The sequence below is a fragment of the Numenius arquata genome, chromosome 1 (assembly GCF_964106895.1).
Source record: "Numenius arquata chromosome 1, bNumArq3.hap1.1, whole genome shotgun sequence".
In the NCBI taxonomy this organism is placed as follows: Eukaryota; Metazoa; Chordata; class Aves; order Charadriiformes; family Scolopacidae; genus Numenius; species Numenius arquata.
Genome location: NC_133576.1, coordinates 67,557,987 through 67,570,029, shown reverse-complemented (window position 1 = coordinate 67,570,029; position 12,043 = coordinate 67,557,987). Strand labels below are relative to the sequence as shown.

Genomic DNA, 12,043 nt, shown 5'->3' with positions numbered 1-12,043 from the left:
TGTTCTCTGCTTTATAAAATGCTGCATAACAGGTGTCAAATTCCCAAGAGAATTCCGTAATAACCAGGCCATAATTTGCAACCATATAGCATAAAGGAGGAGGGGAGCACATGAAATTGAAAAACAGAGTACCTTTAGCATACCAAAGTGGTGCAGTGGAGACATTTAAAAAAAAAAAAAAAAAAAAGCAACTGCTGAAGGCTTATTCAGAAGCATCTTTGTGTTACGTAACTAGCATTCAAATCCAAAGTGTTCTAACTGAGGAGTAACACAAATATGTTACTTACACAACTGCTGGAAAATCTTTACCCTTATACACTGAAGTCTGCTTATACTTTATTGTGATCTATTTCCTAACGATATTTTAACAATTAAAGGTTGCAGGTGTTAAAGAGTCAGAACCACCAGCAGGGAAGTCTTTTGCTGATCTACCTAATCTCAGTTAACATGAAGAATTAAAGACAAGTTGCATGTTTTGACACCACTGTAACACACTAAATTACCATAGTATCTTCTTGACTTCAAATGGCATACTTCAGAAATTCACTCCAACACATATTAATAACTTCAACCGTTTTTCTTTCAGCATAAAATATGAGCCGACACATAGTATGTATTTTTCACTTGCTATCTCCTGATCTCAGGGGGATAAGAACAAAGAGAATTCACACAGCACGAGCTAAACATTATTCAACTTATCTGCAATTTATTAATGGTGCAGCACCAGAATTACACTGTGACTATGCTTTACTGAAAGGTACAGTCCCTGTTCTTCAGGGCTTGACAGCACATACACCTTTTTCAAAGATTCCGTGTTTTGCTAAAAGTTTTACATTCGGCTTATTCTTTTTTAAAAAATGTAATAGTCTGAACGTGCATTTCAACAATGAAAAAATAATCACCATTGACTGAATTTCTTGCATTGCTCCCAGTATATTAATATTTCAAAGATAAATGGCATTCGCTTTCTCCTTCATCAGATGTGGTCATATATTTCAGTGGGGCACTTAAGGAATCTATTTTTCACAATTTTTTTCTTGCAAAAAATAGCTAAACACAACTGTCACTATTTTGGGCTCATATGTCATACAAGATATTTTTTTTTTTAAGCATTCACCTGTTGAATGCCAACCTATGCAAAAATACAAGCTTGAAAAATAGGGAGCAGGGCAACCCTCCAGATGGGTTGTGTAATTACGGTTTTCACAAAGTTAAGATATTTGTCTGTTAAACTGGCTTTTAATAATTTTTATTTTACATTCTCATATCACCTTGATATGAAAAATTATTCTCACAGCCCTTAAGCTTGCAATCTAAAGGCCTACCGGCTTTGAATTCAACGTTCTTCATAATGCAGCATTGTTTAATTTCAGAAAACATACTACTTTTGTAAGTACTGCTGTAAAGGAGAATCAAGAATTGTTTTCTCTGTTTTAACCTCTAATCCTTTCACATGGCACAAAGTTCACCCAAGTCTTTCAAGCAACTAAACACTGAAAAAGTAAACAAAATTTCTTCTGCCTCGGGTTTGGTGTTAAAATTCTTATCAAAGTCATTTTCTTGGTATGTTGCATAAAGATAGAGCAACCACCAAGATTATAGGTCAGAGGGTTCCCCCTCCTTCTACAAATATCTCGTGTGGAAGCTTACACCATAAGCAGCCTTCAGATAAACAATTTTGCTTTTATCCTGGTTGTAGTTAACGTTTTGCCGGTGGTGTATGTGTTGGGGAAGGGAGAAAAGGAGACATGTTTGAAAGCAAAGGAACACTGGACTTTTTTTGTAGCAATAATCAAACCAGCCAACTGAATGGACAATTAAGAAACAGAATTTACAACCACTTCATCCCTCTTACCTGAGGGCAACTCAATTCAAACTGTAACAAGTTCACTATTAATCTACTTGACATTCAGGAGATATTAAACAGTGCACTAACACTATGATAGCCAAAAAAGTGAAAGAAAAGTCTGAGGTTTCAAGTGCTAAACTATTCAAGCAATTTTATTTTCATGATCCCAAAGTTCTATAAGCCCAAGAGAAATATTTCACTCAACCAACAGAAACGGGAGTGACTGATATGCCAGAAAGTCATGCTGCTATCCAGAGGGACCTCAATAGGCTAGCGAAATGGGCTGACAAGAACCCGATGAAGTTCAACAAGGGGAAGTGCAAACTGGAACAATGCCAGACACCAGTACATGCTGGGGGTAACCCAGCTGGAAAGCAGCTTGACAGAAAAGAACCTGGGAGTCCTGGTGCGCACCAAGTTGAACACAAGGCCACCAACGTGCCCTTGCCACAAAGAAGGTTAATGGGTGTCCTGGGCTGAGTTAGGAGGAGTGTTGCCAGCAGGCTGAGGGAGGTGATCCTTCCCCTCTACGCAGCACTGGTGAGGCCACACATGGAATACTGGGTCCAGTTCTGGGATCCCCAGTACAAGCGAGACATGGACACACCGGATAGAATTCAACAAAGGGCTAGGAAGATGATTAAGGGACTGGAACATCTCTCCTATGAGGAAAGGCTGAGAGAGTTGGGACTGTTTAGCCTGGAGAAGGCTCAGGGGGGGAACTCACTGTCATAATTTGGGCTGGGTTGGCCAATGACAAAACGACAGACGCTCTCCACCAAATCTCACTCCAAGGAGAGGAAGAGGAGAAACAAAGAGTTATGAGTTTAGGAAAAAAACATAAACTACTTTATTTCCTTTTTACTTTATTATTAATATTTCATTAATGAAACAGATACAATATATATAAATATATATATATATATATATATATATAAAAAAAAAAAAATTATATCAAGCTCCCAGGGAGATGTCACTGGCAGGCACTGGGAAAGTTCCAGACTAGCCTCAGTGATGAATGGGAACTGGATTCAGGAACACCTTGATGGGGATCAAAGGTAGACAAACTGACAGGGTCTTCCTCGGGCATCAGTCATCAAAGAAAGAGAGCCATTCAAGAAGCATCCATCCTGACCCCTTTGATCCCTCAGCTTTTATAGCGAGCATGGCAGATGGGATGGAATAACCTATTGGTCAGTTTGGGTCACCTGACCTGTCCACGCCTCCCCACCTGTGCAAACATGGGGTAAACAGCCAGGTCAGCTGACCCTGGTTGCCACAGCAACAAGCATAAGCAAGAGAAGAGGAAGTTGTCTCTGCTCCACCCCACATCAGGACACTCATCAATGCATATAATACCTGAAGGGAAGGTGTAAAGAAGATGTAGCCAGGCTCTGGTCAGCGGTTCCCACTGACAGGACCAGAGGCCATGAGAACAAACTGAAACACAAGGAGGTCTCCTCTGAATATCACGAAATGCTTTTTCACTGCGGGGGTGACTGAGCACTTGCATGTTGTGGAGCCTCCATCCTTGGAGATACTCAGAAGCCATTCGGACGTGGTCCTGGGAAACTGGTTTTGCGCTGCCCCGCCTGAGCAGGGGAATTAGACCAGATCACGTCCAGAGGTCCCTTCCAACCTCAACTAGTCATGATTCTGTGAAACTAGTAGCTGAAGATAACATTAAGTCAACTGTATGGCAGAAAAGTCAAGTATCTGCTTTGACTACACAATCCTGCTTTTCTTCCTTTCTACAGTTTTAAGACTATCTTAGCCAGCACAAGCGCATATTACTTTCTTCTTTTGCTCCCACCAATACTTCTTGCACTCAGTCATTTGCAAGGAGTCTATCAATATATCCAAGTGCCAAGACAGGAGAACCAGAACTCTGTTCAGAACAAATTTAAAGACCACCTCTCTGTGGTTTCTGTTTTTGAAAAAATATGACTCTTCTTCAAAAACATGGCTCTTCTTACACCCAATTGTTTAAAGAAAGTTCACAAGGCAATCGATGGTACAATGCAAGAGAAGAAAAACACATTTGGTGTCTTCATTTTTTTCTGCCATACTGGCGTTGCGAGTACAAGAGTACCTGACTGTTTTGTTAAGTCTAACACTCTCACTAGATTGCTTGATTTATGTGGACATCTTTCATTCTAATAATTTAGTAACTTCATATGTGAATGTTTAAAGGGATGAACTTGACAAACTCAGTAAGCTGACAAATTAAGAATAATTAAGTTTTCACTGAACTTTTGTAACTGGCAACAGTTCCAGAGATGTACGCTCTTGAAAAACCCCACAAGGACCCGAAGTCACCGCTTGCCCCACCACCTACGAGCTGCCTTCCCAGGACTGAGATAACAGAAGCTCCATGCTCCATCACCACTATCCGTTGCCTTACAACCTGATCCCATGTTCTTAATCCCCCTACTCATTCCACCAAATCAAGTGGCATTCCCCATGCCCAAAATTTCCCTTGTTCTTCCCATGGCATCTCCTGACCTCCTCTCAGATAAGACCACAGCCACATATCGTCACTTCCTATGCACCTCACCTTCACAAACCCCAAGCCACTTCCACCATTTGTCACACATTCTCATCCCCAGGCCATATCTTGGTCTCTGCACACTTGTGAGGCATGTATCTCACCAAATTCATACTTCCCATATAGATCTAATTATCTCAGCCCTGCTCAATTATCTCACACCAAAAAAGCAAGGGCCTAAGCAGACTTCAAAGTGAAATTCTACTGTAAACTAGGCAGCCCCCACTCTAATCTTTTGCTAATCTTATATGTGCAGTTAAACTGTAATTTATTCTGTCTGGTACAATATTTGGTAAGTCAAAGGGATATCTAGGTTGGTTGCTGGCATATGCTGTTGCCATTCTCCAACACTGGCAGTGAAATTCCCATCCATCCCCATCAGCTCTTAGAGAATAAAACACGGACATTAACATTTCCTTATATTTCAAGAAAATTAAATCTAGCAACCATAACTGGATAAGCTTCTGAGAATTCACTAAAAGCAAAATTATAGTGGTGCTTTGAAAGTTATTTTAAGAATACTCAGCAGCTGTGATTTTGTTCTAAAGTCAACTGTTTAAGTCAGACAAAGGTACTCCATGTGGTACAGCAGATCATGTTCTTGATGTGGTTTCATAAACTTTCCGGCAGAAACCATAGAAGCATCTTTAAAAGTTAACTTGAGCTCAAGAAAAAATGACGCCAGGAAAAGAAAATGACAAAAGGACAAGGATTGATTCAGGTAAGATTCCTGATTATATAACTGCACTGGAAATTCAAGACAGTGACTTCATAATCACAAAATGTCAATATGGATTTAAAATACAAGCCACTTAAATAATCTTCCCCTTAGAATTGCCAGTGGGGTGGAGGGGGAAGGAATCTTTTCTTTCACTTAGTTTCTTCTGCATTAGCCATTGGCTGCATTTTAAAGACTACGTTAAAGAAAAAAATTTTCTTTACAAATAGATTAAAAAACAAGATTTTTTTTTCATCTCAGCATTGCTGAAGAAAATCACAGAACAGTAAGTCCTTTCCCAAGTCTCTCTGTTGTTTTCAGTTTTTTTTTAATCCATTCAATTGTTGTTCCTTTTTCATTGTCATCTTCTTCAGTACTTTGCTCTAGCTTCCTTCCTTCCTTCCCTGCTGAAGCATGCCCTGAAAGCACAGCTGCTTATCACACCTATGCAAAGCACAGTGAAACATCATTAGATCTAAACATACTGCTCTAAAGCCCCGATAGCAAAGACAGGAAAGTCTACTTTTCCCCACACTACTTCAACAGACTAGGAGTTAAACTAGAAATCCGCCCATAATAACAGTCTACTAGTCTCCCATAAGTTTATTAACAGTTAATGGTGATATGCAAAGAAAAACTATGCAATTTCCTCAAACTTAAGAGGACAAATTCTCTTTCTCCATTTGCAGAACAGTAGTTCTGTTTAAGACCAAATATTTGCATAAACATTAAATGTAATTTCTCTAACCTATCACTCCACATATAGTCCTTACCCCTCCCTCTGGAAATCACTTATTTTGGAAGGACAGCATTATTTCATTTTTTTAAAGAATTAAAAAAAAAAAAAACACACCACTAAAACCCTATTGCAAACCTCACTTCCTTCAAAAATGTAGGAGTTCTCATTTGCAGTCTTCTATATGAACTTCCACATAAGCCCTTCATTTTTTGATCAGAAAACCAAAACTAAGAAGAAAGTTAACAGGAAATCAACAAAACAGAGAAAGCAACTTTCACTAACAAAGATATGGTTCATTTACATTATCTTCTTACAAGCAAAGGCACTGATCTAGATACTAGAAGAGTGGCATCTTCATGAAAATCAAAACGCCAAATTTAACTTTGAATGGAAAGTAAAAAGGTTTCAGACTAATGCACCTCTTACAGGTGGCTGTTTCATTTTAAAGAACTCACTCTCATCTCTGTGGCAAAAGACAACAGAAATAGCCTGCCAACCACAAACTCAATGAAAACTGATGAAGAGGCATCATATTGCTCTTGTGGACAGCTCTCACACCTTGACTGTTGCCTAAAGTCTTTTTCCACACTTTAGGAAAATGGAAGTTTTTCATCTGTAAGCCCTGCTACTAAGCACAATAGTTCTCTGCAGGATCCAGAATAAGCAGACTAATAAACACCATTCGAACACACACATGCATACCATTAGCTGACAGCAACTCTGTTTTTTCATTATTCGGCCACCACTAATTAAAGTTCTCTGCATAAGGTTCTGAATTAGTAGTATGGTACATCTATTTAATTGGAATTATTTTAAGCATACTTTGATACAGCAAACTGGGTATCCAGGTTTAAGTAAACAATTGTAATCTTCCCTTCTATTTGTATATTTTTCATACTTTCCTCTTTTAAAAAAGGCTGTCTTCCTTAGAAATGGCCACTAAAACACAATCTCCCATTACACACAGATTTTGCTGTGAATGTGATGGTTCCTACTAGTAAGAGACATAAATATGTAGGTGGTTTTGAATGTATTAATCCAAATCTAGAAAAATAAATTGGAAATTTAAGTGATACCTTTACCTTTAAGTTACCTTTAAGCTAACCTTTCTAGCAACTAAGCTAAACACGACCCATGAAAGTGACCTGTACTAAAATCCACCTGTTTTATAACTTCATAGGTTTATTTCATTAATTGTGGTGTTATCCACATATTATTGATATATGTAATATCTTCTCATATTACATATTTGACAACTGATGTTACCTCATGTTGAGCTGAACTATCCTAATTTTTAAGCTGCTATAACAGTTTGTGTTTTTTCAGACAACACAGAATATCTCAATTTTGCTGCACCAGGAAATTTAGATTTTTAATTACAAAAAAAAGTTTCTAATCAGTTCAAAATTATACTAGCAGCTGTAAATCATACAGTAAGAGGTCAACCAATTACAAAGTTAGTAAAAAGACATGGAATAGTTATGAGGTGCACTTGGCTCTTTGTAGAGCATTTCAGCTTCCTATAATAATATTGATTATTTTCAGATAAATTAATATAACAAAAAAAATATATATATATTGTCAAGATACAGTTCCATTAACATTTCACCAGTTAATCCTGCAGGCTAGAGACTCACTGCTATTACAAAGGGGCTTGTGTCTTTGACAGTCTCTTAAGAACAATAATAATATGCTACGTTACACTGGCTTTGTTTCTTAACAGTAACATCCGAAAACTGAGTAAGAACATTTAAATTTGGCCTAGATGCCAGCTGAAAGTGACACGCACAGATGATTAAACACAATCCATGCTAAAAATCCACGTGTCATTCTTTTCTTATTATATTAATACCACTATATTATAAACTTGATAATGCACATAGTATTATAATATTATGTATTACATTATTAATGCAACATAGTCTTGAGCTAAAGCAAAAAAGAATTCCATGATTTTCAGAGAGATTTCACTGGCTTAACCCACAATATGCTACAGCCATCAAGTCTAAAGAGCAAACTCTCTGGCAACAGTGACACAAAAAAAAAAAAAAAAACCACAAACCCAAACAAATCAGATTTTGGAGACTGCTAGCTCACCAAATAAAACATTTAATTTCTGATTCTAGCTACACTCCCCAAATTTTGCAGCAACAAAGAACTTCATTTAAAACAACACCACAAAAAAAAAAGCTCATTTTAAAAACCGATCAATCTCTGTATGTCTCCTAAGGTAAGAATTCCCTGGTATAATTCTGTTTCTCCAGGAACTTTCATCTACCCATTCTTGGACTGCTGTACAGTGAAAAGTTAAAAATTTAGCTGCAAAGTGAAGAGTTTCAGGGTCTAATTCCATCAATAAGTAGTCAGCTTGATTAATTCACATAAATTAGTATGTCTTTCTTCAAACCTCTCCTAGGTACTATGCTCATATTTTCAATTCCTGTTGACAGCATCTTGAACGCCAGTAAGCACCTTCTACAGCCCATCAGTAAAAACACACATAGTAGGAAATCAGCATATTCAGTACACTCTTAAAGGATTAAGAGACAGGACTTATACCTATGAAGAAATTTTACACACAATTAGCTACTGGTTGACTAGCATGATCTAAAATAGTGAAACACGCAATAGAAAAAGAGCCCAAAATCCCTTTGCTTGACAGAAGACATCTGCCATTTAATACATTAAAAAGGAGCAATACAAGATTCACGTGCACATTTTTTAAGATACTGAACACATACATCCAGATACAGTTTTGTAATGAGGACCTGGGTAATACCAAAAACCTAATAAGAAAATTATATTATACCCAGGAGGCCTGGCTAGCCTTCAGATTCCAGAGAAGTGATGTTTGCGTCCAACAGATCACAAATGATTACTGTTCTCTTCTTTCATTAATCTCATTATTTTGACTACAGGATGACTGGAGGAAAACAAAGAGAGTACCCTACCAATTAGAGTCTAACTTGTTACTACTTGTAAAGAACTCTTATTTATAAGAGAGCTTATTCATAGAAAGTTGTTACAAATTGAGATTTTTATTATTAAAAGGAATTATCACAACACATAAACTACCCAACAGTCTCATAAAACACAAATATTTCATTGCATTTATACACACTCAGCTGAAAATAATCCTTAAAGTTTGGATGGCAACTGAAACCCTCTTGTCAAAAGTTTATATACAGAAAAAAGCAATGTAGAAAAAAAGGCACTACAAATAAGAGGAAAAATCTGACAAATCACATGAACAGTCACAATTTTCACCCTATATAATACAGAAGAAAAACAGGCAATGCATAGTCAGCAGCTGTTACAAAGATTGACAATTTTTCAGCTAAAATTTTCCTCTATTTTACAATCGTTGAAGCAACACATTTGTAATCTAGAACTCAGGTTCCAGGAAACACAAAAATATTTCTGTATTTCTTAATATGCTTATCTTCAAACTGTTTTCTACTATGTTAATTTGCCACATTGTCAAAATATCTAACTTTGTATCTTAACTTTTACTTTGGTAAGAATAAAAGATGAAAACAGAACATATCTAGCCAAATGAAGAGCAAACCCTGTAATTTTATAGTATTTACATACAAGACCTACTAAATAATGTAACCTCTAAGGCTATATCTGTCACTTCTGATTCCAATTTAGCTTGTTTGATGTAAAATATTGGAGAAAGGCTGCTTTTGAATCACAACCACATGGGGAAAAACCCTCATCTAACCACAAGAACAGCTGAACTCAACCATTCAGACTATCCGCATGTCATTTCAGGTAAAGTCACTCAGGACACAAGTTTTTATATTTATTACTGTTATTATTAATCTGTAACAAAAAAATAACACTGGCTGGCCCACCTCAACAAGAATTTCAGTGTTTTGAGCGGGAACTTGTAAAGTTTATTCAAAGTAAGGTATCTATATGCAACATTTGAGGGAAGGAAGACTACAGACGGAACAGGGACTTACTCTAGTTACCCATTTCATCTGAAACAAACATAACTGACCCAAAACTACTCTACTTCTCTATATTTTCTGCCTAGTTTTCAAACCTGAATTGGGAAAACATGATAGTATCCTCATCCCCGCATCATGCAACTTTCATAAACGAATAGATCATCTTCTAAGACAAAAGAAAACTTCCACCTAACACCAACAAATTTCAACAAAGACCAGTTCCATTTCAACCACATATCTCTGACAAAAAATTAACTCCCTTCAAAAAAAACCAAAGTTTAAAGGAAGCCTCTACGAGTTATACAAGCAACTACAGCTAATCTGGACTCTTCAAAATATAAATTAGATTTCCATCGCATTTCACTTCAATTCTCTTGTGTGTTAAAGCTGCTAGCTCATATGGAGGCAAGAAGTTTAGCAACAGTGTAAATAAAGACTTTATAGTTCTAGCAGTAATGCTGCATACTCAGCTGTGTGCTCTGACACTCCGCAGAGATAACATACGTATGTAGTCCAGCTAGTTTCTAAGCAGAAGGGACTGTACTGACAATACAGATCTATCTGCAGCTCAAAATAAGTCAGTGTTTCTTCAAGATCAGTTTTAAATCAGCATATTCAAAAATCCTATCCATTTATCTCAAGAGCAATGCTGCAGTCTTGTTTGTCAGCCGTTCAGACTGAAAGCATCCTTGATCTGCACCTGAAAGGTCACGATGCAATACAACTATCCAACTCCTTACCTGTAAGTCTGTCTTCAACCATTTGGAGTCAAACCTAGCTTGAGCAGCCAGACAAAAAGATTCAGAAGACATCTTTCCTTCTCCAGCCTTCTCTCCAGGCTGGCTGAGCAGCCCAACCTGCCACAGATGAAGAAAAATAACAATCTACCACATGAAATAAACCACACAAGGTTATTTTTGTTCAGACTAGGATGGCTTCCACTCGATCTTTAAAAATTTATCGTGAAGAAGGACCTCCCTCCTTCACATCCCCCGAAATTGCACGGGGAGAGGATTTCGCGTGAAACCCCCCTCAAAAAATCCCCGCTTCCCTTCCCTGTAACACTGGTGGAAGGAAGCCTCCCTTCTGCTGCACTGAGCCACACCAGCGGCCTAACGCTGCCCCTCCGCCCCATAAGTGGTGCATGAAATAAATAATTGATCGCAGATTACGCAAGCTGCAGGCCAACATAAAGCGATTATCAGGGTCACCCACACACACACCTCACCCCCCGCCATCCCCCCCAGGCGGCAGCCGAGGCCCGGGGGCTCCCCCTCGCCGCAGAACCGCCCCCCCCAGGAGCATCCCCTCCCTCACGGCCCGCTGTCACCGCCCGTTACGGCCACCAGCCGCGAATCCAACCCGCGGGAGAGGGCGGAGGGGGGGTTACCCCCGGGACCACAGAGGTCTTGAGGGGGCCCGGGCGGCTGAAGGCCCCGGGCAGGGGGCGCTGCGCACGGCGCGGGCCCTCCCCCCCGCCACTGCGGCCAGCTCCACCGGGCGGGGGCGGGAGGGGGGGCGCTGCCCCCCTCTCTCCCCCTGAGCCAGATGGAGGCGCCGGGGCGCGCGCCAGCCTCCCTCGCACTCACCGGCCGGCCACGACGACGACGACGACGACGACGACGGCGACGGCGGCGACGGCGGCGGCGGCTCCTCGCCCCTCGCCTCGGTCTACCGCCGCCCGCTCCGGCCCCCGGTAATCCTCGCCCCTCCTCCCCTCGTCCTCCCTCCCACCCCCTCCCTCCCCGCCTCCGCCGGCAGAGCCGCTCGCAGGCTCCTCCCTCCCTCCTTCCCTCGGTACTGGAGACAGGGGAAACGCGGCCAATTGGCGGCCCGGCCCCCAGTACGCCAGCAAACCTCTGAGCCAATCAGGAGTGGGAGGGAAGGCGGGACATCCTGCCCCGGAGCGGGCCGCTGAGGTGCAGGGGGTGGGCTGGGCGGGCCGGGGTGAGGGGCTGACGGGGGGCCTGGGGTGGGCTGACGAGTGCGTCTGAAATGGGGCCGATAATAGCGAAAAACAAAGTTTCCTTTTAGGTGGGACGCAAAAGATGGTTTGGGTGGTGGTTTTTTTTTAAAATCACTTCAATGAACATCTGCAGAGTTCTAAGTATTTCAGAACAGAAGGATCAGCAATAAGTAGTTCAGAGACAAACAAAATGGCAGAAACAGCCTGAAGGGGTCGAGGCTGGAAACGGGCAAAACGATGCAGCTATGCACAAGGGAAGAAGGA

At 40.3% G+C, this 12,043-nt stretch overlaps 1 protein-coding gene across 1 annotated transcript in view; it reads right to left on the bottom strand.

Moving 5' to 3' along the window:
* HERC2 (HECT and RLD domain containing E3 ubiquitin protein ligase 2) overlaps positions 1-11,545 on the bottom strand; it is a 119,139-nt gene extending 107,594 nt beyond the window's left edge. Inside the window, exons 1-2 of the mRNA XM_074168238.1 lie at positions 11,403-11,545; positions 10,554-10,670 (exon numbers count right to left, since the gene is read on the bottom strand). Of these exons, the coding sequence (XP_074024339.1) occupies positions 10,554-10,625 (72 nt within the window). The 5' untranslated portion in view covers positions 10,626-10,670; positions 11,403-11,545. The remainder of the gene's footprint in view (positions 1-10,553; positions 10,671-11,402) is intronic.
* Between the last annotated feature and the right edge of the window lie 498 nt (positions 11,546-12,043).